Source organism: Scleropages formosus, chromosome 10, assembly GCF_900964775.1.
Source record: "Scleropages formosus chromosome 10, fSclFor1.1, whole genome shotgun sequence".
In the NCBI taxonomy this organism is placed as follows: Eukaryota; Metazoa; Chordata; class Actinopteri; order Osteoglossiformes; family Osteoglossidae; genus Scleropages; species Scleropages formosus.
In genome coordinates this window covers 6,765,566-6,793,003 of record NC_041815.1, presented here as the reverse complement: position 1 = coordinate 6,793,003, position 27,438 = coordinate 6,765,566, and the positions used below count along the sequence as shown (strand labels likewise).

Here is a 27,438-nt window from a genome sequence, read left to right as displayed (position 1 = left end):
AACACAGGAAACATTGTAGAAGTGTGTGGAATGAAGACAGTCCTTCACCACTAAAGTACGCTTAACCCTGTTAACAAGTCTGAATTCTGAAATGAGCTGAATAAAGATCAGATAATGAGTCTCTTGTCTTCTTGTACACTCTTGCTGCTAACTAAAGGTGGCAAGTGTTAATGTGTATCATTTTCAATTTGCAACTAATTTCATAAAATAGGATAATGATGGAAAGTGCAGTTACTCATTTAGCTGATGCTTTTATCCGAATCAAGTTACAGTGTTAAGTTACCTACAACTATCTACCCATTGATACAGCTGAGGAATTTTTACTGGAGCAATTTAAGCAAGAACAGAAGTAGGTAAGATTCGAACCAATAACCTTCGGATCCAAAGTCAGCTCTAACCACTATGCTACCAGCTAAATAAAAGAATGAAGAAAATACAATCAAATCTAGAATAAAAAATTTTAAAATAGTGAAACTTCACATCCTAGTTAATTATTTAATGGTTTCAAATATTTTGATTTCTTCTGCGTACGATTCCACGCAGTAAAGCTCCCCCGTGGCGATCTTTCCCTCACCGAAATCTCGTCAACTCCCTGATAAGTAGCTTGATAACACATTGACTTTGACATCTTGTGAGATAAGAGGTCACCTTAAACGATCCGATTAACACCGCTGATCATTTTAGAATGTTCTGTATAAGGAGACGGATGACGTCACACGTCAGGAGGTCGTAGCGCTCGCACACACACCGGCTCTGACACTGTGTAGAAAGTTGGCCTGCACCCGTTTAAGCGTAAAGTCATCGCTTTTTGACCACACGAGTCGCGGCTGGACAACAAAAATACACGAGTCTTTGCCATCCTCCTAGGCATGGTGTCATCACACTACAGGCACTGTCAGAGTCAAACAGGAGACTCTGGATGGAGGCCATGGATGGCAGGGAGCCGGTAAGACAACCACTTGTTCCTCGGTCATGTACTTATTATCGTTTTAGCAGCTTGAGACAAATGTGTCTCTACTGCTCTCTTATGGACGTTATTTGAATTGCAAAAGCTAGTCTGAAAAACAATATCCTTTTTTAATTATTTCCTTATACGTTTATTGTGTTCAGGTGTTTCATATTAATGTACGGTTTCTTAGTATTTGACTTTACAATCAGCTACTTTGACTTTACGTATTCTATTATGCTGTGAAATAAATAGAATGTTCTTTATGTTGACATACTGTAGATTTATGCTGGGGTAAGTTCAGATATCCAAGATTTGTGGAATGTGTGGATTAAAGGTAATGCATGCCAAGAGATATTTTTGAACTAAAATCGCATGTTACTAACAAAGTTGTCGGATCTGGGCTCACTGGAATAATTCATTGTCATAATTTTTTAACACTCCTGCGTTTAGTTCTAATTTCATTACTGACGAGGAGACTAACCGTGCACTGAGTGCTGACTGACACAATCTGAACCATCATGTTGACCCTTCCTCACCTCAGGGTTTGACCTTTGTAAACTGTGGTTCATGGTAACTGGTCTCTTTTACCTGTTAGGGGGAATTACCTTGTTTTTGCTAAGGATGAACCAGCTCTAAGGATTTACCCGTTTTCATGGCCTAAAGTCATTTTCATAAAAATGCTTATCAAACAATGTGACACTTAATGTGTGACTGTATGTGTCCTTTTTCTCTAAAGATATACAATCTTCCAGGATTGTTGAGCAACAACGAAGAGAGTGAGTTTTACTAGAATGTTACTTGTACGACCTGATCGGTAACTTCTTTCCTTCACTTTCCTCCTTCACTTGTCCCCTTCATTCCTTCTTTAAGAGGATGAACTTCTGTGACTAATTCCTTTGCTGCTTTATGGATTCTTTATACAAATGTTTGATTTGCCAGATGAGTTGCTGTTTCGTTAATTTTTCTCTTTGCAATTAATAATAAGGCTGCATGCTCAACTCTGTGGGTTTATAATCTTGTCCACTTCTGAGGTTCTTGTGAACAATTCTTCTGTCCTCCACAGCATCACTGAATGAGACTGGATTTAACTTTGTGAAGAAATGCATTGACTTGGTAGAGAAACAGGGTAGGTGCCTATTTGCTTTTTGATTGTTTCGGATATTATATGATGTTAAAACGTTTTCGGTAGAGTAATGATTTTCCTCAACGTAAAATCGATTAGATGTTTGAAGATTTTCCCAGAGCACTCAATGTTAAAATAAAAGAGTGCATTTTTTTTCTAGAATTCTCAAATACTTTGAGTTAGTTTTGTTGTAAAAATTAGATTAATACGCATCTTGTTTTACTGAGTGATTCATTGTGGTATTGCCTGTGTTTTTTTACATTCAGGACTCAACACGGTCGGCCTGTACAGAGTTGGAGGGGTCAGCTCCAAAGTGCAGAGACTGATGTCTGCAGTGTTTGGTACAAGAGTTGATAGTTGTAACAAATTACTCCAGTCATCATTTCCTCCCCCAGAGCATGACACTCCTGTCACCACAGGAAGGGAAAATTTCCTGTGATGTATATTCTGTGAAAAACCTGCTACTTTTCACTTTGTGGGCTGCAGCACTGTTCGCCCTGTTTACCCACAGCGCTGTAGGCATCCAGGTGACCGTAGGGGTCACTGTAACCAAAGAAGGAGAGGATGGGAACCGATGATCCTCTCATACAGTCAAGGGAACACAACATTTTTTATTTTACTGTCTTTTAACCCTGGAGTACAAAACTTAATTGCTCTAGTAAACTGTACATCCACCTGTACAGAAAAACTATAAAACAGGTTAAGGCATGTATTACTACTACTGATACTACTATCACTACTACTACTACTACTAATAATAATAAAAATAATAATAATAGTATGGGTAAGTGAGTGCTGCAGTGGTTATAGCTCCTATCCCACCTTCTGCTGTAGTACCCTTAAGCAAGTACTATATTGCTTCAGTAGCAATTAATTAGCTGTGTAAATAGCTGAACATTATACATTTCTTTGGAGGAAAGTATCAGCTCAGTTCATATGTGTAATGATAATAACCCTAAATGAGTTCAACAATAGACATTTTCCTACAGGAGCCAAAGCATCTCCTGACATGGATTTGGATGCAGACACCTGGGACTTGAAGACAATAACCAGCGGTCTGAAGAACTATCTCAGGTCATTGGAGGCCTAAAACATCCCCTAACCCCATCCATTTTAGAATCTCCCCTTGCAAACCACTTATCAGGATTTTGTGGAATATGATATTGTTCCTCCAGATGTCCACAGTTCTGACTAAGCGGGGGCTGTGTCTATATACACGTGTGAACAAACTCACACTCAGTGAAAGACTTTATGCTTATCAACCCCCATCTTTATTTTAATACAGCTGCCTGAAAGAACCACTCATGACCTACGAGCTGCACAAAGAGTTTATCATGGCTGTCAGTAAGTGGTGAGCCCTTTATGGTCCCAAAAAAAGGCACAGTGGTTGCGTATTCCCTGCCGATGGTCTGCTGGCAATGTGAAGACATTGTCAAAGGAGTTATTTTATCCCCATTTATTTTTCAGTCAGACTTTTTTATCTAGCCATTTCTGTTCTTGTCCCATCCCCCAGGTTTGAATATGTTCCTTTGCCCTTGCAGAGTCTGACGAGCAGGACAACAGGGTCCGATCTGTCCAAGCCCTAATCCATAAACTGCCAGAGAAAAACAAGGAGATGTTAGACCTTCTCATAAACCATCTGGTCAGGTTGGCCCTCCTTCTCAAGCTCCTGCTGTAAAGCAAGAGTGGCCCAAATAGCAGGTGAAACCTTTGAAAGGTGGCCACAGCCTTCTGTTCCTTTCCCCAGGGTGTCCTCGCACAGCGGTGTGAACCTGATGACTGTTCCCAATTTGGGAGTCATCTTTGGTCCCACATTGTTGCGATCCCATGAGGAGACTGTGGCAGCTATGATGAACATCAAGTTCCAGAACATTGTGGTGGAAATTCTAATTGATAACTATGAGCTGGTGAGTCATTTCCTGGGACTCTGATATGCTGTTTTGTCCACATTGCGTTGGAAACTGGACATGGATGTCCACGCTCAGACACGCATTCTATATCCCTATTGATTTGCTTTTTGAATATTTGTGACATACAGGTTCCAAATTATGTTTATTCTACTGCTTTTTTTTCATTATTATTCTGAAAAACTGACTCCTGCATTCTGATGGTGGCAGAATTGTGGCTCAAACTGCCAACCTTCAGGACAGAATTCCACACCCTTAACTGGTGTGCTGCCTACAGCTATTAAAGGTTTGGGTAAAGAAAATGCCAGGAAGCCTCTGTAGCCTGGAAATGAACATCCAGCTCTGAGACTTGGCCATTTTTTTTTTTCCACAATTAGGCCTGTAACTGTCATGAATAACTGGAGGCCTGGAGAGCTGCTGGCTGTGCTGGTTTTTGCTCTGCTCAGCTCTTAATCACTGTATCAAAGCAGTTAATGAATGTGCTCTCTGAAACCTGTACAATGACAGCCCTTGCAGATTTCAAGTTCCACACACTTGGTCAAAAAAGGCCAGTGACTTTAGTTGAGCAGGGTTGACTGAACTCAGGATGTATCGTTCCATCCCAGATCTTCAGGCAGGCCCAAGACCCCAGCAAGCATCTGGATCTGCCCTGGTGTCGGCCCAGTTCCACCAGGAGCCGAGGCATGCGGCTCTCCATGAGCCCCAGAAAGACCAAGAGTTTGTACAGCCTGGGACTGTGCCTCAGCCGCAGCTTCAGTGAGCTATGGGCCGTCCTCATATATATTCTCTATATACGTGTGTGTGTGTGTGTGTGTGTGTGTGTGTGTGTGTATTCTCTATATTTCTAAATTATTCTAATTGTCTTGCTTGGCTAAAGGGAGGCATGGTAGTGCAGTGGGTACCTTGAATTGTTCCAATAAAAATTGCGCATCTGCAAATAGGTAAATAATTCTAAGTAGCTTAACACTGGAAATCGCTTCGGGAGAAAAGTATCAGTGTATGGAATCTGCCGTTTCAGTCAGAATAGTGGGGGCAGCTGCTAGTGGAGTGGTTAGAGCTGCTGCCTTTGGATCCAAAGGTTACAGGTTTGGTCCCTACCTCTGGCTGTAGTACCCTTGAGCAAGATACCCTAAATTGCTCCAGTAAAATTACCCAGTTGTATAAATGGGTAAATAATTTTAAGTTGCTTTGGAGAAAAGTGTCAGCTAAATGAATAAATGTAATAGATTTACATTTCAGAATAATGCTTGGTCAGTAGGCAGGGTGAGGAGATTCGATGTTGATGAATTTGTGTGTATCCTTGGGGAAGTACATTAAGTCATAATGGTTTGGCGTATTGTTTGGACGGCCCTACTCGTCCCTCCTGCCTCACAGTGGATCATATGTACCGTATACAATAATCAGGCTGTGATTGTCAGTGTAATTGGAAATACATTGTAGCTCTCCCATGATGCTTTGTTATAGACATAATAAAATTTCTGTCCATAGCTATATGAATTTGTGTTTAATTTTCTTAAATGCTCCCTTGGATGTTTATTCAGTGTTTACTTTGTTGCTGTTGCAGAATTATTGCTCCGAACTGATAACTGGGGATAGTTGCGATTGTACTGTCTGTAGTGTCTTTGTCAGTATTACAATACTGTATATATAGAAGTAGAATAATTACATTTTTAAGAAAAAAATGGATGTGTTTTCACAAGATGATGTAGTAGTTTTTTGTTGTACATTACCTCGTTGCAGGAGGGCTGAGCGTACCTTCGCCTGAAATCTTAAGGCTCTGGCATAGGATTCAAGCTGGTAGCCTTCATGTTAAAAGCTTGTATCATTTATTACTGTACTCCTTTTACAACTAAGGTAGAGAAAGTTGGCCAGACATCTCCAGTAACCGTCACCCTACCACCTCACCCTTTTCCCCCAGGTGAAGCAGACAGCCACCACCGAAGCCTTAGCCCTGAGGGTCACGCTGTGTCACTGTCTCCCCATCCCCCATGGATAAAACGCTCCACTTCTTCGATGTGTGGTGTTCCGTGGAAGGCAGCTCACACCTACAGCTGCACTCCAAGCCTGTACCCTGACCTAGGTCTTGGCCTGGATGCTGGTTTTGAAGATCACGTAGTCAAGTCAGAAAGGCTGCTGTATGAAAATTTGTTCTCCGCCTGCGATGCCGAAAAATCTCCCACATCACCTGTAAAGTCTCCACAAATCGTGGAAGAGTTCAAAGATAAGGATATGAACAACACCGCTGGCCCTTTGCTCAAGTCTCCAGGCGCTGCTCAAGGTAGATTCACTTCTGCCCATCATGACCTCATCAGGCTTATCTTTATGATCCTGAAGGTCAATGTTTCACATACACTGCTAGTACAGCACCAGTTAAAAGTTTGTGTACAACTGGACAACCCGGTCAGTACTCATGAGATTACTGGAGAACTGGACAGAAGTGAAAGCGAAGTAACACACAAGTGTCCTACATTTCTGGAGATTGCAGCTGAAGAGCTGTGAACACATGTTAGCTGATTAAAAATGTTATCCAAATGCCTTATGAAAAAAAAAACTAGATTCCAGCAAGTTTACTCAAACTTTACAGTGGTCTGTATGTTGCATTGAAAAATCCAGACCCTTCTCTGTGCTGGTGGGAATTTGCAGAATTATTTACATGGTCAGCAGATTTTTTTTCCTAATTGTAGTTTTTAAACTGGATAATTAGGTGGTTAAGGGGGGGGGTGCGCGGTGGTACAGTGGGTTGGACCGGGTCCTGCTCTCCGGTGGGTCTGGGGTTCAAGTTCTGGTTGGGGTGCCTTGCGATGGACTGGCGTCCCGCCCTGGGTGTGTCCCCCTCCCCCTCCAGCCCTACGCCCTGAGTTGCCGGGTAGGCTCCGGTTCCCCGCCACCCCGTATGGGACAAGCGGTTCAGACAGTGTGTGTGTTTGTGTGAATTAGGTGGTTAAGTCTAAGTACACCTATTTCTCAAGCAGTGGGGTTAATTCTTTATGTGAAATTTTTCTGTTAGGAGGGGGCGTGGTCCCTAACCCTTCTCTGGAAGGCCATCATCCTGGATTAGACAGCCAGTGATGGATGAATGGGTGGATGGATGGATGGTTCCTATACCTCTCTTAGACAGTGTATTTTTCTGCTTATGCAGGGAGGATTCAAAGCAACTGTGTGAGCTTTGTCCAGCTGGACAGTCAAAAGGCTCAGATACACCCAGATCTTCCACCCCAGCAAGCTGTCTCCCTCAGTAATGGCTACCAGAGACGTGACTCATGGTAAGGGTACAAGGCATTTTCACAGTTAACTCCTAAATTATCTGAAGTGAACTGTTTTGCATCTCTTTATCTCATCTGAATACAACATCCTTTCACCTTCAGATCTGAGTGGATATGGTGCTTCAAAGTGTAACTACCTTGGTCTGTACATTTTCTCACTTTAAAGTGAGTGTTTTGGGTTACCCAGCAACAAGACTTGCTGCAGGCTGTACACCTTGGACTTTTGGCAGTACTAAACCTTGAAGCAGAGTTCCTTAAATGTACATGTCTCAGTTTAGTTTCTGATATCTAGTGTCTTTTCCTTACTCGTGATCTCCTATATAGGTGCATTGCTTCTCCAGTCCCTGAAACTCATTTCCTAAAAATGAGCTTTTGTTCATTCCACATAGCTATTTACCATATTAATCTGCATTCTATATTTCCATATCACTGTCAGTGAGAGTGATCCATCACATGCTTCAGTGACCTGGATGTGGTGGTTGTGGACAGTTGTCTCTGGGAGATTCTGTGATCTGAGAGCGGTGGTTGGGCTGCTTTTAAACCCTGTCCTGTTGATTCCTGCCATGTGCGTGTAATTGGGGCACGGTCAGAGATGTGACAGGTGCATTGCATTGCCATGAGATTACTTATTTAGCCTTTGATTATTCTTTGTGAATAAAAATAACAATAAATGGACAGTTCCCTTCTGCTCATAAAGGTTATGTCACATATCAAAGCCAGCATTACCCACCAGTGTTGCAACCTCACAAATATGGTGTGACTTCAACCAATCCAGCCATAAGTATGAAAATCTTGAGCTTAGGTTGGTGCTCTGCTATATCCTCAGATTTGTCCCAGACAGGAACTCAGATTTACTGCCCATTCCTGCTCATGGGAGTGGAGTGAGGTGTAATTAGTCACTGCTTGCTGAGCGGTCGTGGTGACCAAGGATCAGCACCACGGCAGCCACCCATGGGGCACATGCATTGTGGAGCTTTTAACAGAAAGGCCACAAATCACATAGAGGGAACACTCTGATTCAGAGCCAGTCCACCGTGAGGAACAGAGCTTACATTATGTCTTGTTTTTTTGTTTTTTTTTTTATTTTTATTTAAATGCATCCTGACACTTTTATCCTGTCTGACTGATGTTGCTTAAGCCTTATTGCATATTTTAAATTGCTTGGAACAAAATCAGATTTTTTTTTTTTTCTGACAATTACTTATTTGCTTGCACTCAGAATACCTCTAAGTTTAGCATTAGCAAAAGTTAAAAAAAAATTTCCTGTAATCATCTTTACATTCAAATCTATTATAAAAAGGCAAGAATACAGTGCCTATAAAAAGTATTCACCCCCTTGGACTTTTTGTCACTTTATTTTGTTTCACCATGGAACCATGATGTATTTAATTTTTGCCACTGGTCAACATAAAGTACTCTGTAATATATATAAAAAGATCCTGGTGTTTCCCTAAATCAAAATTAAAAAATGAAACAGAAAAAAATTGAATGCATAAATACATTTTTAAAGGCACTGTATATCTGCAAGAAAACATGTTTACTTTATATTTCTATGCCTGATTGCTGTGATGTGTCAGGATAACAAGTCGAACCTTTCCGAGAACATTCTTTCCGGAACGTTCCAGTAACATTAGCGTCTCTGTTACCTGGTGACTTCACAGCATTGCAAAAGCGATCTTCTCTTACAAGGCAGAACACGCTGGTGAACTCAGCTTCCCCAGAGGGGCGCTGTTCTCAGATGGTGAGTATTACACATTCCCAACACAGGGAAATGTGAAACTTTCCAGACAAGAGAGGAACAAAGCCTCCACCCACACACTTTCAACACTGAAGTTCTGAGTAAAATCCTGCCCTCGGAACCAATCCAGGTTTTAAGCCCTGTAAGAAACTTTTCAACACGCTACAATTATTAGGAATGCCCTGAAATGATTTCTTCAAGGACTTAATTTCCTGTTATTTAAGAAACAAACAGGGGGAGTGCGGTGGCACGGTGGGCGTGCCTGGGTCCCGCTCTCTGGCGGGTCTGGGGTTCGAGTCCCACTCGGAGTGCCCCGTCCTGGGTGTGTCCCCTCCCCCTTGCACCCTGTGTTGCTGGGTTAGACTCCGGTTCGCTGTGACCCCACTCGGGACAAGCGGTTCCAAACAGTGTGTGTGTGTGTGTGTGTGTGTGTGTGTGTGTGTGTGTAAGAAACAAATAAATCAGTTGGCTTGGGTCACAGTACCCTGCAGGAAGGAAGTGACAACGTGTGTGTGTGTGTGTGTGTGTGTTTTGTTCTTTTTTTTTTTTTTTTTTTTTAAATTATTAAAGCCGGAGCACTAAGAGTAGCAGTGTTTTCCTGGGAATCTGTTCCAAAAAGTGGGGTTTAATCCAGAAACCCTAGACTGAATTTAATTTTTTTTTTTTTACCTGAATAAAATGAAGAGTCTCGGTAAGAGCCGAGTGGCTCGTATCATACAGAACAAGACTTGGGTCTTCCTGTGGGGTCAATTTTGCGTTACTAGGCACCATCTGATTTTTGCAAGACAAGGTTATTGCTGTTTATAGAGGTAGCAGAGCAGAGCAGTCTGACCTGGAGGCCAGCTTATCCTTGTTGTTATTCCAACTGTTAGAAAAAACGCATTGCTCTGAGGTTTGTAATACAGCAAAAAATAAAAAGCAACCTTTTTGAATTTAACATCAGAGGTACAGCACTTCAACAGTATTTATTGTGAAATAGTCTATGTGATGAATGTGTCACAATTACTTACTTAAATGTACACTTCTATGTGCTTTATGTCTCCATCACCCACAGTGTATCCGTCAGAGGACCCTCGCTGGCTCCAAGCAACATATGAAGAAAAAACTGGCCTGATCCCCAAAAACTATGTTGTCTTCTCGAATGTTGTCAAGGAAGAGCTCTAGAGTTCATGGTGTTAATAACCAAAGAAATTACAATGTCGTAAATTTTCTCAGTCAGAAAGCTCTTTGAATTACTTTTGATCTTCCAGAAATAAATTCTGTTCATTGCAGATAAGAGTAATGCTAATTCTAGCAGTAAAAAGTGCCATGTGGCTACTCCTAGCCTTTTTCCAGATTATGGTAGGAAAAATATTTGTGAACCTTGAAAGAGCAACAGTTATGTGTAGGAGGGAAAACGTTTTAAAGATGTGGCTTTTAATCTAGCGGTACTGAGATATTCAGTTATTGTGTTTTTCTTTCCAGACTTGTTAACCCCCATCAATGTTATGTGGTTTCCTTGGAATAAATTATTAGGAGCTTTACGCCCTAAAATTTATTTAGCAAAAATAAATCTTTGTCCCTCAGGAGTGGGTGACTCAAGCATAACTTGACCTTAAGTTTTAGCAGTCATGAAAGGCACACGCATTTGTTCCTTCCAAATAATTGTTCTTCGGGAGCCACTGAGCAGGTATTTTTTAATTTTCCGTGTAATGAATTTACTTTAATAATAGTATTCAATGACAAACAATGTAATGAAAGTCAAGATTAAAAAAGACGCCATTATCTCCATAGAAGAGAAACAGTAATAGCAACTGTAAAATTTCAGACAAGTTTACAATTATTTATATTTGGACTGTTGTTGAAAGTATCTTTTTATTTCCTTTTACACAACTGATGGCCCACATGTTGTAATAAAGCTCAAAGACAGGAGTTGCCTTTTATGAATCCTTCAATGGAAAGCCAAGTTTTAAGTGAAATATTTCTATATGTCAGTTTTAATGAGTGAAAGATTACTGAGCTTGACTGCACAAGTCTCCAAGGAATTCACTTCAAATCCTTTGGCAAGGTCATCGTGTTCTGTTCCATATAAACACATGAGAGTGTGGGATGACTCCGAATACTCAGACTGGAACAGCTTGCCTTTTATTTGCAACTTAAGTAGCTCAAGTCATTTTAGCTGTGGGAATCATTTAAGGAAAGATTATTTATTAGCATAAATAATTATTTACCCTATACATCAATGAGTAAATACAGGTAAGAATTCATATAACTGATCAATTTATTCTGTACGACATTTTTGGTCCGTTTTCAATTACACGTGTAAATTGATGGCAATGTTGCTGCAAGGCGTAAACCATAAAATTGCAAACATAATGAATTAACTGCATTTATATGATATACCTGGAAAATATAAAACAAACACAATACTAAAATAAAACAAAGTTGCATTACTTTTTAAACCCACAGGAACCAACATTTGGCAGAACAGAATAAAACTTTTCAGATATCCTGTTCAACATTACAATTTAGAATAGGGTTATAGCTGGCTTTATATTAAAGAGCACAATCATTACAATGCACAAGGCAGTACAGAATAAGATAACAAAACATATTTAAACAATAAACCAACTCCTCTTTTCCTTGTGATCATATCATTTACAATGTAAAAAAAAATTCTGCATTTCTTGTGAAACCTTTTCAATGAACAGTGCAACAGTGCATTACACTTTAATAAATAATGACTGTACGAACTTAAGACAAATTTTATGCATCGCAAAATAAAATACTTTACACCGTATGAAAGAAATTCCCTTTGTCATAACTTGAAGATACTTTAGTTTTAGTGTTCTGAGATCCTGACTATGCCAACTTGTACTTCAGTTGACTTTTGTTTGATACACAGCTGTTTTAACACAAATAAACCAGATTATGTCTAATTTGACTGTAAATCTTTTTTTTTTTTTTTTTTTTTTTTTTAAATTCTATTAACTTAATTTTCTTTTGTTAAAAGACTACCGTGCTGATATCACATACACTTGGAGACTTCAAACAAAGAGATTTGAGGAAGGGTAAATATAGTATGGTAATGATATATCTACTCTTGTCTTAAAACCTGTAGTTCTTGGGCTTTATTTGTCATTACATGACCTGGTGTTTCACACAAACCTCTGTGGTTCATCTCTGAATTACCATTATTTACCATGAAAGAGGAGGGGCAGGGGTTTCACCATCCCTGCCAGTACTTTGGGGAGTTGGGAAGCGATGACCTCTGACATCATCTCGGGAAATTCCACTCGCATGGCATCTGCTTGGATGAAGATACTTAGGCAGTACAGATTCACCTTCTTCACTATCTATAAGGCCAAAAGACACATTTTGCCGTTAGTTCTTCACAGTGATCAATTGCATTCTGTCTGCTCTGCCACCAGGAGCACACACACACACACACACATTTTCGGAACCGCTTGTCCCATACGGGGTCGCAGGGAACCGGAGCCTAACCCAGCAACTCAGGGCGTAAGGCCGGAGGGGGAGGGGACACACCTAGGACAGGATGCCAGCCCATCGCAAGGCACCCCAAATGGGACTCGAACCCCAGACCCACTGGAGAGCAGGACCCAGTCCAACCCACAGCGGCACTGCACCCCCCCACCAGGAACAATACAGTACAGCAATTTTATATTGTTCAAAATGGTGATTAACTTTGTGTTAAAATCAGAAAAGGATCTTGATATGTTCTCACTCAGGTATATGACATGTACAATTAGTGTTAAATTACCGACATTACTATTAAAAAAATCATAGAAGATTAAAAGTAAAAGGCATACTACAGGCTTTTAACAGAGTTGAGCTAAACTGTCTTTGACAAGAGGAGTCTAAAGGATGCGTACCATTGAGGAACTCAATGTTGTTGTCACTTAGTAAACATTTTCATAGTAACTTCATTTTTTTAGATTGATTCTTAACTGAAGAAATTTTAAACTTAGCAGCTTATTCGAGGGAGGCAGAAATCAAGCAGAAATCTCTTGAGATACTTAAAACTGGGAACTTCAACTCTGTTACTGGTGGGAATGTCTAGGTCAATGCAAGCCAGGGGGATCTGACCTCATGCATGGTGTCCATCAGTTTGGTGAGACGGTAGAAGCGCTGCGAGAACCCTGCTACCCCAGGGTCCTTAAACTGGATGGTTTTGCCCAGCTCCCGGATGTAGTTTTGCCGCATCTCCTCAAACTGCTCCTGGCTCTTGAGGCCCTCTAGGGGCACTGGAGGGGTGGAGGGTGACCGGGACAAAGCACATGTATGCTGTTAATGAAAAGGGTGCCAAAGCCAAACACAGTTCTTGCAACACCATACAACACTAAGACCATGGAAGATGCATCTTTCGGTTCTCTGCGGGATCCAAGAAAACAAGACGCCACAATGCATTGCACCGCTGTCTTACAGCTCCTGGGCTCTGGCTTCAATTGTGTTTGAAAGTCTAAGGAATTTGCTTGATGTTCCAGTGTTCATGGGGGTTCAAAGACATGCATGGAAGAAGGCAATGGTAAACCACTTCTGCACACTTCTCTACTCTGAAAGCCTCCTCTACTGTGAACATCACAAAAGCAGTGAGCAAGTGTCAACTCCAGCTCAACAGTACTCACCGACAGCTGTATTTTTAAAACTCAGTGAAGAAGTAAGTTTTAAGAAAGCTTCGGACACAGATGTTAACATTGACATTAATCCTGATGTCTGTGATGAGCGGGCATCCCTGCCAGGGTGAACCATACCACGAACTATATACTTACATTTACATTACATTTACGTTTATTCATTTGGCAGATGCTTTTCTCCAAAGTGACGTACATCTCATAAAAATGCAATTTGTGCATTACATTAGGAGAAAGAGACATAGCTGCAGATGTGTGACTCAATCAAAGCTGAATCCTCAGAAGCCGAATCCTCAGAAGCTTCTATAGGTGTGCAATTGAGAGCGTCTTCACCAGCTCCATCACAGTCTGGTTTGGAAGCTGCACAGCACAGGATCATAAGGCTCTACAACAGGTGGTGAGAGCTGCCCAAGCCATCTCTGGAACAGCCTACCAACAGAGGAGAACCTCTACCAGGCTAGAGCCATCAGGAGAGCCATTAACATCATCAAGAACATTAGTCACCCCCAGCACAGCCTTTTTACACTCTTACCATCAGGCAGACGCTACAGAAGTGTTAAAGCCAGAACTTCAAGGCTGAAAAACAGTTTTTACCCACAGGCCATCAGACTTGTGAACGACACCCATCCACTGTCTCTCCCCCCATCACTGCAGACACAGATTACCCTCTTATCCTGAGAGATGTCAACTACCCCATCTTTCCTCCACACACATACACACACCCACAATGCAAATGACATCAGAGACTACAGACTACCTCTGCATATTTCACACACACACACACACACACACACACACACACACACACACACACACACACACACACACACACACACACACACCCCTTTTCAAATGCGAATAACAACATGGACCCAATCTACCTCTGCAGGATTTGGCACATGCATGTCTTCCATGTTTACATTGCACGCTGTACACTTTATACATGCGCATAATTTTGTTTCTTGCATTTGCACTAATAGTAATTTTGTAAATTTGTAATTTACACCTTGGGTCTTCTTTCTTTGTCCTTATGATTTATGTCATAGGCTGCTGGGAGGATTCACAGAGTAAGAATTTCATTGTATGGCGTAACAGACTGTTTACTGTACATATGACAATAAACTCTTGAATCTTGAATCTTAAGTACAGTTAGTTTGTTTCTTTCACTATATGCACCAATGTTCATCAGCTGCATAAAACTTTACCTGCATATCGGCGATTCCTGATCACCTTCCTAGTAGTTTTTTTTTTTTTTTTTTGAGATACATATAAACATTTACTTTACATTGCAGGAGTTGCTGTGTAGAGGATTTATCCAGGTGTATCTTGAAGTTAAAGTGCATGAACATTTATACCTTACATGAACTTGAGAGATCATGGGCGAAGTGAATTTTAAGACCTTTTTTAAAAGTGGACAAAGATTCAGCAGTTCTGAGTGAGAGGAGGAGATCATTCCACCACAACAGAGCCAGACCCGAGAACCTCAGTTTTTCCCTTTTGTGCGTGAGACCACCAAGCGGGCAGATGCGGAAGAGCGTAGCAGTCTGGTGGGGGGTTAGCAAATGATCAAGTCTTGTAGATAGCTGGGAGCAGTTTTACTGATGCATTTGTAGGCCATAACCAGGGTCTTAAATTTGATCTGGGCAGCTATGGGAAGCCAGTGCAGAGAAACAAGGATAGCAGATACATGAGAACGCTTCAGCAAGTCAAACACAACTTGGGCAGCAGTGTTTTGTATCAGTTGTAGAGGTTTGATGGCAGTAGCAGGAAGGCCAGACAGGAAAGAGTTGCAGTAGTCCAGACGGGATGTCACCATGGCCTGGACAAGTAGTTGTGCAGAGTCTGTTGTGAGGTAAAACTGGATCCTGCAGATGTTATGCAGGATGTATCTGCAGGTCCGGGTTGTGGCTTCAGTGTGTTAAGAGAAAGACAGAATTGAGTCAATCATCACTCCCTGAGTCTTACCTGAGGAGGTAGGCAAAATAAGTGAGTTGTCCTGTTTGATCAAGAGATCATGACAGGAAAAAAGGTCAGCTGGGAAGTGTAGGATCTCTGTTTTGGAGAGGCTAAGTTGCAGGTGATGATCAAACATCCATGGAGAGATATCCGACAGGCAGGCTGCAATGCGCGTAGAAATGTCTGATGCTCCAGGTGGAAAGGAGAGGAAGAGCTGGGTATCATCAGCATAGCAGTGGTATTTGAATCCATGAGAGGCAATGACAGGGCCGAGAGAAGAGGTGTAAATTGAGAAGAGCAGAGATCCCCGTACCGAGCCTTGCGGGACACCAGTTAAGAGAGGCAGAGGAGAATAACGAAAGCCCCACCAGACCACTTGATAGGATCTGTCAGAAAGGTAGGACTCAAACCATCTTAGTGCTGTTCCTTTGATCTCAAGCTGACTAAGAGAGGACAGTAGAATCTGGTGACTGACAGTGTCGAATGCTGCAGATAGGTCAAGGAGGATGAGGACCATGGAGAGGGAGGCCGCTCTAGCCGACTGGAGAACATCAGACACTGCCAGGAGAGCGGTCTCCATGGAGTGACTAGCTTTGAATCCAGACTGATATCCATTGATAAGATGGTTCCGGGTGAGGAATTCAGATAGATGATCACAGGCTGCTCGTTCTAGAGTTTTAGACAGGAAGGAGAGGAAGGAGATTGTTCTATAGTTTTGGACTGAGTTAGGAAACAGAGATGGTTTCTTTACCAGAGGTGAAATTAGAGCAGTTTTGAAGGCAGATGGGAAGCAGCCAAAGAAGAGTGAGCAGTTGATGATCTTAGCAATGAAGGTGGAGAGTTGCAGAAAGATGGTCTGCAGAAGTGACAATGGGATTGAATCTAGCGAACAGGTGGTGTCTCTGTGTGATATCAGGAGGTCAGAGACTTCAGATTCTGAGAGTGGCTTGAATTTGGAGAGCATGTCTTCACAGAGAAGTCCAGTGCGAAGGGGACAGGGTGATGTCTCCGTTATTGTGTTGACTTTGTCTCTGAAAAACAAAGCAAAGTTATCAGCAGTGAGAGAAGAAGGAGGAGGGGGTGGCAGAGGACACAGTAGGGATGTGAAGGTGGCAAAAAGTCAGTGTGGTTTTTTTTTAGTTGCAGACTATATTTTGTTGTGGAAGAAAGTTGTTTTAGCTGAGGAGACAGCAGTACGTGAAACAGCTAAGAGATGTTTGTAGACATCCAGGTCCGTGCAAGTCTTGGATTTTTGTCATTGTTGCTCTGCAGCCCAGAGTTTGGTCCTGTTAGTACGTAATGTATCAGTCAGTCATGGGGTGGCACTGGGGCATGCTGGTCTAGAAGGTAGTGGACAGAGAAAGTCAAGAGAGTAAGAATTTTAGAGAGGAAAATTTTAGCAAAAGGCCAGTTGCATGAATGTCCTCAACATGCAGATTGAAGTTACTCAGGAGAATCAACGGAGTGTTGTCCCCTAGGAGAGGGCTCAAAAAGATGTCGAGGTCATCCAGGAAGCAGCCAAGAGGGTCAAGGGGGTCGGTACAGATCAACCACAACAAGAGTGATTAGGGCTATGATAGAGACAATATGCAACTCAAAGCAGGACAGGTTATTCAGTTGGAGAGGGAGAACAGAACATTCCCACCAAGGAGAGATGAGCAGGCCTGTGCCTCCACCTCTGCTGGAGGGACAGGGGATGTGGGAGAAGTAGTAGTTAGTGGAGAGAGCTGTGGGTGTGGTTGAGTTGTCTGGGGTAATCCAGGTTTCAGTTAGGGCCAGGAGGTCCAGTGAGAGATGGGAAGCGTAGGCAGGTATGAAGTCAGTCTTTCTCACCACAGACTGGCAGTTCCAGAGTCTCATAGAAAGGTTGAAACAGGATGGAGGGTTTGACAGATGAGGATAAACCGGTTACTTTAGCAGTGAGAGCATCCGAGCCTCTGGTGGTGATGACGTCGCACAGTTTGGTTGCCGTAGACAGCTTTGATATTCAACATGTTTGATGCATGGTCCCATACAAAACAGGATGGTAATGGCAGAATGCGCATAGTGGTGGAGGCCTCCCTCGGTGGACTCCCGCAGGTAGATTCCCTGGTTTTTGCACCCTAGTCTTCACACCAAGAGGCTGCCGCTACAGGTCACCAGCTGTCATTTGAACCAGGCTAATTCACGTCTGCTGAGTCCTAATCGAAATCGAAACCACTCTGACAGTGGAAACCAAAAGAGACACCATTAATCGAGTCAACAAAGTCACGCCCACTCCACAAAATGGGACATGGTATTTTTGCCTTTGCACACACCCTAACAAACAGCAAATTCGCTTCAATAAGTAAGTAAAAAAAAAAATAAATAAAACCAACAACTGCACCAACACACAACCAATTGCTTCTATCTAACCGTAGAACTACTAAGCGAGAATGCGCGTCGGGATACAGCGCGAGCAACAAATAAACTTACCGTAATCACAACAAACTGTAGCGACAATCCTCTAACACGAAATACAATGGACAAACTTTGTCACTGCATTCATTGCTCACTATATACTTTGAATATAGGCTCCAGATCATCACAACCCTGTTTTAGCACCAGCAGTTTTCTATAATGAGCAAATAAATCATTCCTGGTATAATTAAAATCAAACTTAAAAACTCTTCCCATGCATTCATTTCTTGTCAATAACCACTCACCCATAGCAGTGTTGCAGGGGTGCGGAATGTACCCTTGGAGCACAGGACATTAGACAGTATATTCTGGGTTCGATACCAGTCCATCACAGGGAAATCAGTTACACTCACACACTCACCAATGCAATATGCGAAAACCTGAATCAACAGTTTACCTGAAAGAAACTATTTCTTTGCAATTTCTCAACAGGATTCTTAACAGAATAAAATTTTCGTTTCTGAGAGCTTAATTTTTACTGAATATTTGTAGAAGAAACAAGCTTGGCACGCTTATATGTACTCGTGTGTACAGTAGTAAGAATGTGAGAAATTTGCCCCAACTTACCTATGGTTAGCAACATCAAAGCCTTCATGCAGAGAAACTCCTCCCTTGTGAGCTGCAGGTTATCAAACTCATGCGGGATGAGCTGCATGGCAATGCACAGGTCGGCTATGGGTGATTGCTTCATTCTCTCTCTGCAAGTATTCATAGTTCGCAACCACTTTGTCAACAATTACATCATAGTGCTGTTTGTGAAATGAACTATGAACTCATAATCTAGGCCGGAGCATATCGGGTTTGTCGCTGCATTCATTACTCACTCATTCATGATCAGATCTGGTGCGAAGTAAAGGAAATCCCTGGTCACATTTTTATAGGACCTCCAACCCAGGGAAAATAGCATGAGGCTCATCCAGGAGTACTGAATGAGGCACATTTGGTCGTTGATGTGCAGACCGCGGAATCCTTTTCAAAATAAAATCGGTTAATCAAATTTAGGTTATCTCAGAGAAATAAATAACATATTTTTACTTAGAAATGTCAGTAAAAGGCACATGCCTGTTACACCCATTTGAGGAATGACACAAGTTGGGTTCATATGCAAAGCTACACAAAATGTTTTATAGAAATGGTAGGATAACAGTTTAAAGACACTGCCAAATTAGTTTTAAAGGCTGAAAGCTGAAATTACCTGGAAAGGTCATTATAAATTGTTGTTTATTTATCCCTCACATGACAGGGCCCCAATGAAAAACTGCTACGTCTGCTTGTGTAAGTATGAATTTCTCATACAGTGGCTTAATAATTCAGCACAATGGCATTTTTGCCATTACACTGCTGTTTTATTTCCCTTCCTGTCATGGATGCAGTAAACACTAAAACCACTTCCCTAAGTGCTCAATCCCATATAGGTAATTCCCAACAACATAATTCCCATTCCTGGTTATCAAGTCTAAGCAATTATTTAATATAAAAACAACAACGTAAACAAGGACTAGACACTTGTGGGAATATTTAAGAAAATAACAGAACATTACAAATTCATTCATCTACACAGAGAAGCATACTTATGCTTACAGCAAGGCAACATGGAAGGTCCTAGGTTGACAGTGTCAACCAATCACAGCCATTAATTAATGTCAATCCAATATGCTTTCCCATATATCTCCCTTACTCCCTCCCTTAAAGGACACACTTTTCCTCTGGAAACTTGTGTTTTCCATAGGAAAAACAAAAATTCATTTCCCTGACAACCAGAATTTGCCTAACAGTGTAATCTCAAGGAATGAATGAATTATGTGAGATGGGTGAATCCTGTACCTTGTTGATGACTGATTTATGAACACATTCATTTCTAAAAGCTAATTACAAAGATAACACATGTTATGACAACTAAAACAACAGATTCACTAACACAATTATTATTTATTCATTCAGCCTGTGCTTTTATCTAATGCAAATTACAATATTAAGCTGTTCAAGATGCAACAAGGGCTTCGTCTTGATGGTGGGAGGCAATTACCTGGCAACGATTTGGACCACTTGACGATCCACAGCAGCTGCCTTTCACACAGACGGTTGAGACTGCTGAGCAGGTAGTGAGGCAGGTCAGGCAAGGAGTTGTCATGCCCGGAGAACACCACCTCGGGCTCAATGTTCTCCAAAATGCTGATGATCTGTGGACTGGCGTTCAGCTCACGGATGGTGGGAACACAGGCCGCAGAGGCCAAATCCAGGCTTTCACAGGAGAGAGCCAATCCAGGTGGGGCGGTCAGTGGCAAACCCATGGGCTTCAGCGCGCCAAACTTCTTTAACTTCCGTCCTGGAAAAGGGTTTTTATTTTTTTTTCTTTAAAGAAATATTTTTACTTTGTTATGTGATTCATCAGTTGTTTTGATCTTCGAAACCATCATTAAGTTTAGATCATTTGAGAACTACTGCAGTACTGAAGTACGACAATGTAACTTGGGGAACGGTGCAGACTGCTTTTTGTAAACAGAATCTCCGCATTTTAGAACCCCTGAGAGAGTTTTGAAATTGTTTTCTAAGCCTGGCTTCACACACGTTAGAATCCAGAAGGCACTGGTGCAACTGAGTAGAAATGTCTCACATTCAGGAAATGAGTTTTTAAATGTCAATTTTTATTGCATTTGTAAATTTTAGGCTTTTATTCCTGTAATTATCCTGTTTTTTTCCGATTTTTTTTTTTTTTTTTTTTTTTTTTTTTTTTTTTTTTTTTTTTTTTTTTAATATTATGCTTTATACACACACACACACACACACACACACACACACACACACACACACACACAAAATGTCTACAACCGCTTGTCCCGAGCAGGGTCGCAGCAAACCAGAGCCTAACTTGGCGACACAGGACACAAGGCCAGATGGGACGCCAGTCTGTCACAAGGAACCCCAAGTAGGGCTCAAACCCTAGACCTGCCACAAAGAGGGCCCCGCCCAAAACCGCTGCGCCACCGTGCCCCTCTTACTATTACGCTTTATATTTTTGTATTATTCCTTTTACTGAGTTTTGTCTATCTGTATATTTTTTTAAAAAAGCCAGAAGCACAGAAAGTACCAGTTAGTGGGTCTGAACATAAATTCCAATGCATAAATCTTAGCAATCATATCTGCAGCAGCAATCCATAAAAAAAAAAATACCTCCCAGCATCATCCCAGCCTGGTAGCACTTTCTGAGGCGGCAGGCAGGGCAGTTCTTCCTCCGGATCTTATCCACGATACAGTCATTGCGTCCAGCACACAAATACTTCTGATGACCTGCATTAATTGAAAGGTCTCATTAATTATAATTACAGGGAGGTACACTGAGATGCAGCCTGCTGTGTGGGACCAGAGCTTTGTTTATCAACTGGGTTCAATTACATAGAAGATTAAGTAGGACTGAACACAAGTGGCACAGCCAAGGTCAGACTCAGAGACTCCTTTATATCTTCTTTTTCCAGATAACGTGCACTCCTCCGAACTGGACCTTCACCAGTAGTACCAGCAGTCCTCAATATGATGACTTCATAACACTGACAAAGACCTAGGGTGCTTACTCATATATAGATAAATATTAAGTATTCCATGTTATCGTTTTAAGTGTCTTGCAAATAAATGAATCATTGTTCACCCTTTGTCAATAATCCAAGTGCCTTATCTGCCATCTAGGCTTTGTGGTATTTATGAGTTTAATGTTTTGATATGTACCCTGTATTAAAAATGCATTGTAAGATATTGCAAGAATAACAATGAGCATTACATCCTTTACATTTAAAAATTACAGAAAGAAATGATTATTTTTAGCCCCTGCTTCAATAGACCTGTGGTGTGGTGGGCGAAACGGTGGCACAGTGCCTGGGTGGTCCACAAGGACATGGGTTCAATCCCCGCTCAGTCTGTGTGGAGTTTGCATGTTCTCACTGTGTCTGCGTGGGTTTCCTCCAGGTGCTCTGGTTTCCTCCCAAAGTCTGAAGACATGCTACTCAGGTTCACCCACAGTGTGTGAGTGACAGAGAGAGTGTGTTCCACTGACGTATGGATGAGTGACCCATTGTAAGTAATGTATCTTGCAGTGTAAGTCACCTTGGTGAACAAGGTGTGTGGGCTGGTAACACTACATAGATAGAGTTCATTGGAAGTCACTTTGGAGAAAAGTGTCTGCTAAATAAATGTAAATCTGTACTCACCTTCAACAGCCCTTTTGAAGAAAACCTTGCAGCTTCCACAAGTGAGGACTCCATAGTGGCACCCTGAGGCCTCATCCCCGCAGATATAACACATCCTCTGTGGCAGCAGACTGAAAAGGATAGGCATCATACATCCATTGTATTTAAAGTGACAGACGAAACCCCTCACAGAGCCCCAGATCCACCTCGGCTCCCCAGTCCTTCAATGTCCTCCTCAAACGGGGGATTTCATTTTATTTCTAGGATATTTTCTTTAGTCGCATCACCAATACTTTTTATACACACACACACACACACATTTTCTGAACCGCTTGTCCCCTACGGGGTCGCGGGGAACCGGAGCCTAACCCGGCAACACAGGGCGTAAAGCTGGAGAGGGAGGGGACACACCCAGGACGGGACGCCAGTCCATCGCAAGGCACCCCAAGCGGGACTCAAACCCCAGACCCACCGGAGAGGAGGACTGTGGTCCAACCCACTGCGCCACCGCACCCCCGTACCAATACTTTTTATATCAATTTTTAAACAACAAATGAATAAATGCAAATTTAAAAAGAAATATAAACTTTCATATTAAGTATTCTAGGATATGCTTTTTTCCCATACCTTTGGAAGACCAGAAATGCTGTTATTAAGCCAGACATATATATTAATATCTAATTAAAATAACTACTTAATATGTCACTACGAAACCCCTAAAATCTGACTTAATATTGGACCGAATTACACTAAATCCAACTTTACCTTTGTGCATTGATGAAAAGGAACTGCATCAATATCATAGAAATATTTGACCAATGAATGAGCCTTAACCACTTCTGCGCTCCTCATGACACCTGTTCTATTAATCAGCAAGTTTCGTAACATTGATTGAGTCAGTAGCAGAAATGACTGGAACATGTCCACACAAACTCTTTATACTCATACCTACATACAGCATCCGGACACAATAATACAAACACTCAGTTGGGAGGCTACTTTTGAAATACAATAAATAAATAACAATACTGATACCTTTATTGCTGCATTAGAAATAACTATTTCTGCAGTAAAAATTTTCTTTTTATTGCTCTTTCAGAAAGAACATGAGAGAATTTTTGCGGCTCTATTGCTTTCTATCTACTTTGGGGAATAAGGCTTGAATTGAGGGAACTTACCCAGCAAATGCCGTGTAGGTGGAGGTGCTGCTGATGCCAGCTGGGGACAGGGACAAGGAGGACAGGGTCTCGTGGCGCTTACTGCTACCGTCCGACACGCCGCACTGCTGGTACCACGAGTGGCGCTCCGCCACCTTCCCCCTGAAAATGTTGGTCAAAGCGCTGCTCACCACCCCTTCGCCCATCGGGGATGTCACATCGCTGGGATCTGCCTTGATTTTGGGGACAAAGGCGGGGGACAAGCCCGCAAAATAGGCACTGTGCTCCGAGATCATCATCATGTCGTTGGGTGGTGGGCAGTAGAAGTGCGCAGAGAGGTCAAGTTGCGGAAGGCGCATCTCCTCCTCGGCACCTGCCCTGCTGGATGTGCTCAACTGGAGTAAATCCGAGGTAAGATTCAAATCGGTACCCTGCTGCTGCCGCTGCGTCTCCATCATGCCGAGCGATGCCGATGGCTGCTTGTTGTCCCTCTTGTAGTCGGATGTAGAGGTGGCTTCACCGATCAGACTCTCCAAACTTTCTGCGGACCCCAAACACAAGGAGGACTCCGATGCTGTTGGAAACACCGGCTTGTCCGGCCACGACGCGGTGTCTTTGGCGTGGTGGTCCCCCCTCTCGAGCCCTCGATGAAATCCCGGCGTTATTTGCGGCAGTGCGAGCTCTGCCCAAAGGCTTCGCTCACCTCCCGCCCCGGGTGTCACGGTGAGCGCGTCCACGTCGCACAAGTTGCGCGGCGCAGGAGAGGGGATGCGAGGGGGAGCGCGCTTACCGTCCGAGGTCTCTCCCTCCAGGAACATCTCGTCCACGTACGAGTCTACGAATTCGCTTTTCCCCTGTGTTTCCCCAGCCGGATCGCTCCTCACTGTTGTTGTCGCATTGCTGTCCATGTAGATCACGTTGTCCGCCCCGTCCTTCAGCGCGTCTCCCATGGTGAGCGGCGCAGCTTCGCGCAGGAAGGTGTGTGAGCTGCTCCTCCACAGCCCCGCGTCTCAGATCGGGCTGAAGGAAGTTCTCTCCTCCTCCTCTTCTACCCTTGGCATGTAAATCCACTCTCTGCTCTGCTCTCTAACCCGCAATTTCCACTGAAACACAGAACAGAAGACAACTTCAGGATATGTTTCTTTTTAGAGCTTTTACAGACATTGCGGTGACAATTAAAGTAGTTCATTTTTAATCACTTGATTCATATCTAAAAGAGAACCTAATATGTGTGTGTGTGTGAGTGTGTAAAACACTGATAAAATACAAATTAGCAAATACCAGCATGTCAGATAAAACTAGCAGCCCATAAGTGATGAGTATTAAAAATTTTTTTTTTTTTTTTTTTTGCTATGCCATCTATTATCATACTTGTTCTAGCTATAGGGGCCGGACAAAATAGCAGAAACACTTAATAATACATTAATATCAAGAACCCTAATAAGGACTATGGCCATACTTCTTGGAATCCTGTTTCACCAGCTCTGAACTGTGTGTAGTGGGATATCGATCAATTCTCGAAAGTCTCGAGGTATTTGAAGGAAGTAATTTTTTCTAGATTTTCTACTTCACACTCTGTGCCCCAGAACTCCCCATTAAGTTTCGGTGCTGTTTCAGTCTAGTAACCGAGGAGTCCATGGAAGGCATTTGACTTCATCCTGGTGTATATGAGGGCATTATCATCCTGGAATATAGCAACATCATGTTGAAACAGTGTCTGTGCCATGGGGTGCATTTGGTCTGTAAAATAGCCTCATATTCCTTGGTTATTATACGACCAAACAGAGCAATCATCAGACCTAATGTCTCCCAAGAGATGGTTGCCCATAACATTAGAGATCCTCCACCACAACAGCTGACTCACCTTTGCAGCTGCATTGGTAATAGTATTTTATTTGCTTCAAACTTAAACCTTTTTCATATCACTTTTCCGTTATTTTGTCCACCCGCTGTATATGTCTGTAGTTTACAGTGCTGCTTGAAAGTATGTGAACCCTATAGAGATAGTCACTATTTTTGTATGAAGTTATACAATCTAAATCTTAAAATACACTTATGAAATATTTTATTATGCTCTACACACCTGATTCCATGTACCTACTTGGTTTACTCAATGCAACTTGGGGTTCACTTATTTTTGTACCTGCACTACTTCCGTTTTTCTACTGCACACGGTTTCCTAACCTAACATATGGAATTGGTAATTACACACCTATTATGTCAGATGAGAAAGGGTGGCTCTGATTAAATAATGATCAAAAATACAATTTGTGCATTAGGAGAAAGACATAGTTGTAGATGTGATTCTTTAGTAAACCTAGTTTGTTTTTTCCACTTTATGCACCGATGGTCATCGCTCAAGTGAGTGTGCAAAACTCAGGATAGACTAACCTGATCACCTGCCTACAAATTTCTTTTAATTTTTTTTTTTTTTTTAAGGGTACACAAACATTTACATACAACACAGGAGTAGTGGCTGTGTAAAGGCTTATGTGGGCATGATCATGAAGTTATGGTGCATGAACATTTACACCATACATGAGCTTGAGAAGAAACATCATTGTCTATAGCAATGGCAGCTTGTTACCTCACCTCCCTAACAGATGCACATAGTTACCTCAGGAATGATAAACAAACATCTAGTTGCCATACCTTTCAACTTTCTCTTCAAACCCTGGTCTCCTGACAAGCAAAGCTCCAAGCCTGTATTTACTTCCTATCTGGCATTTATTTAGAATTTCCTACAGCAAACAAGTCTTGTGTTCTTGCAAATAAACCTTGCCATGAAGTTATAAAAACTGGAGTTCAAGCATCATGCCATTCTGTGAGAAGAATCAGAGAGGTGTCACATTAATTGTGACTGTAAAATTAACCTGTTGTGCTGATCTCAGCAATTAACTTGTTTAATAATTATATGTTTACAGTGTATCTCTAAAACTTAGTGTAGCATCACTTGTTTCTGCTTTGTTTCAGGTTAACCTTAATAGAAAGAAATTAGTTTGTTAATGTGTTTATTAATGTGATAAGACGTAAATGAGGTATAAATCTGAAAAGTTTTAGTCCAATGTCCCAAAATGTTAATTGCAGTGTTAGCTGTAATTGAAAAAGGCATTGTTCTTATTGTTTAGCCTTAGCAGAGGACCAAAGTGCCACTGTCCACTAGGTAACTAGGTAACATGTTGGAAACTAGAAGAGAAAAGAAAACACTTAAGGTCATTTAATTTCCTTTCCCATTAAGTTGCATTTACAGTTACTGCGGTACAGATTTCAGTTAAACGAAAGAAACGATCGTGTTTCTGTTTAGCAAACCACTCGATTCAAACAGAAGAGTGATAATTGAAGAAAAATAAACACAGCAGTATATTTTCCAAATAGACTTGAATTTCCAGTAAGATTTATGTGAAGGTTCAGTTCCTAGTAAAACAAGCTTTGGTTGGTTTTGCGAATACATATGCTTCGCTGCCTGGATCTGATTAAGAGATTCCCGTTTATGTGTCCTGTGGTATGAATGTCTTCCTCTCGGTAGGAGAAATGTTCCAGACAGAACATCTTGATGTAACATCTCTCACAGCGACACAGACTGAAGGAGTCATTCGATTATCTGAGTAGCGATGAGCCCTTGGAGATCAAAAAGTCATCCTGACATTTTAGGCTGCCTTATTTTTTCTCCTCACAGACCGACACCTGTTCCATTAAATCGGTCAGAGAGACCCTGTGGAAGAAAAAGGAAAAGAATATATGGCAAAAAATAACATTTTTCCTTCAAACTACAGTATTTGGCTTCAACCAGGCACAATTTGGGAGACGTTTAACGTGGAAATGCCGAATGTATCATTCCACAGTAAAAGTCAGTAAAAAATAAGGTGTTCATTTGTTCCAAATAGGCCTTTTCAGCAAGATAAAAGTAGATGTTTTATAGCTGAACTAATCCCCTTTAATCAATGTGCTTTTTAGATTTTTTTTGATCGTCACTGTATTGTACTGTATATGTATCGTAGTGTATAGTGTAATGTATATATTCCAATATTTTTTAATTTACTTATTTTCAATTGTAATTTCTTTACTTGTTTACTTAAAAAAAGTGTTTATTATGGAGA

At 41.7% G+C, this 27,438-nt stretch overlaps 2 protein-coding genes across 4 annotated transcripts in view; one reads left to right on the top strand and one right to left on the bottom strand.

The window, feature by feature from the left end:
- Nucleotides 1-12,164, top strand: part of LOC108941648 (rho GTPase-activating protein 42-like) — a 44,888-nt gene extending 32,724 nt beyond the window's left edge. For 2 of the 3 annotated variants that reach the window (XM_018764420.2, XM_018764437.2), the window contains 14 exons: nucleotides 868-946; nucleotides 1,229-1,240; nucleotides 1,686-1,725; nucleotides 2,013-2,075; nucleotides 2,339-2,413; nucleotides 3,062-3,146; nucleotides 3,358-3,416; nucleotides 3,614-3,719; nucleotides 3,820-3,979; nucleotides 4,585-4,735; nucleotides 5,898-6,257; nucleotides 7,119-7,242; nucleotides 8,904-8,983; nucleotides 10,035-12,164. In XM_018764420.2, the coding sequence (XP_018619936.2) occupies nucleotides 868-946; nucleotides 1,229-1,240; nucleotides 1,686-1,725; nucleotides 2,013-2,075; nucleotides 2,339-2,413; nucleotides 3,062-3,146; nucleotides 3,358-3,416; nucleotides 3,614-3,719; nucleotides 3,820-3,979; nucleotides 4,585-4,735; nucleotides 5,898-6,257; nucleotides 7,119-7,242; nucleotides 8,904-8,983; nucleotides 10,035-10,144 (1,504 nt within the window). In that variant the 3' untranslated portion in view covers nucleotides 10,145-12,164. The remainder of the gene's footprint in view (nucleotides 1-867; nucleotides 947-1,228; nucleotides 1,241-1,685; nucleotides 1,726-2,012; nucleotides 2,076-2,338; nucleotides 2,414-3,061; nucleotides 3,147-3,357; nucleotides 3,417-3,613; nucleotides 3,720-3,819; nucleotides 3,980-4,584; nucleotides 4,736-5,897; nucleotides 6,258-7,118; nucleotides 7,243-8,903; nucleotides 8,984-10,034) is intronic. The other variant, XM_018764429.2, reaches the window with a different exon arrangement.
- Nucleotides 12,139-24,641, bottom strand: pgr (progesterone receptor). The gene is made up of 8 exons (XM_018764450.2): nucleotides 23,363-24,641; nucleotides 22,206-22,315; nucleotides 21,178-21,294; nucleotides 20,033-20,332; nucleotides 18,831-18,975; nucleotides 18,574-18,704; nucleotides 13,067-13,224; nucleotides 12,139-12,315 (listed from the first exon to the last, which is right to left on the bottom strand). Exons 1-8 carry the CDS (start codon nucleotides 24,289-24,291, stop codon nucleotides 12,154-12,156), a joined length of 2,052 nt encoding a protein of 683 aa, XP_018619966.2. The 5' UTR covers nucleotides 24,292-24,641; the 3' UTR covers nucleotides 12,139-12,153.
- Between the last annotated feature and the right edge of the window lie 2,797 nt (nucleotides 24,642-27,438).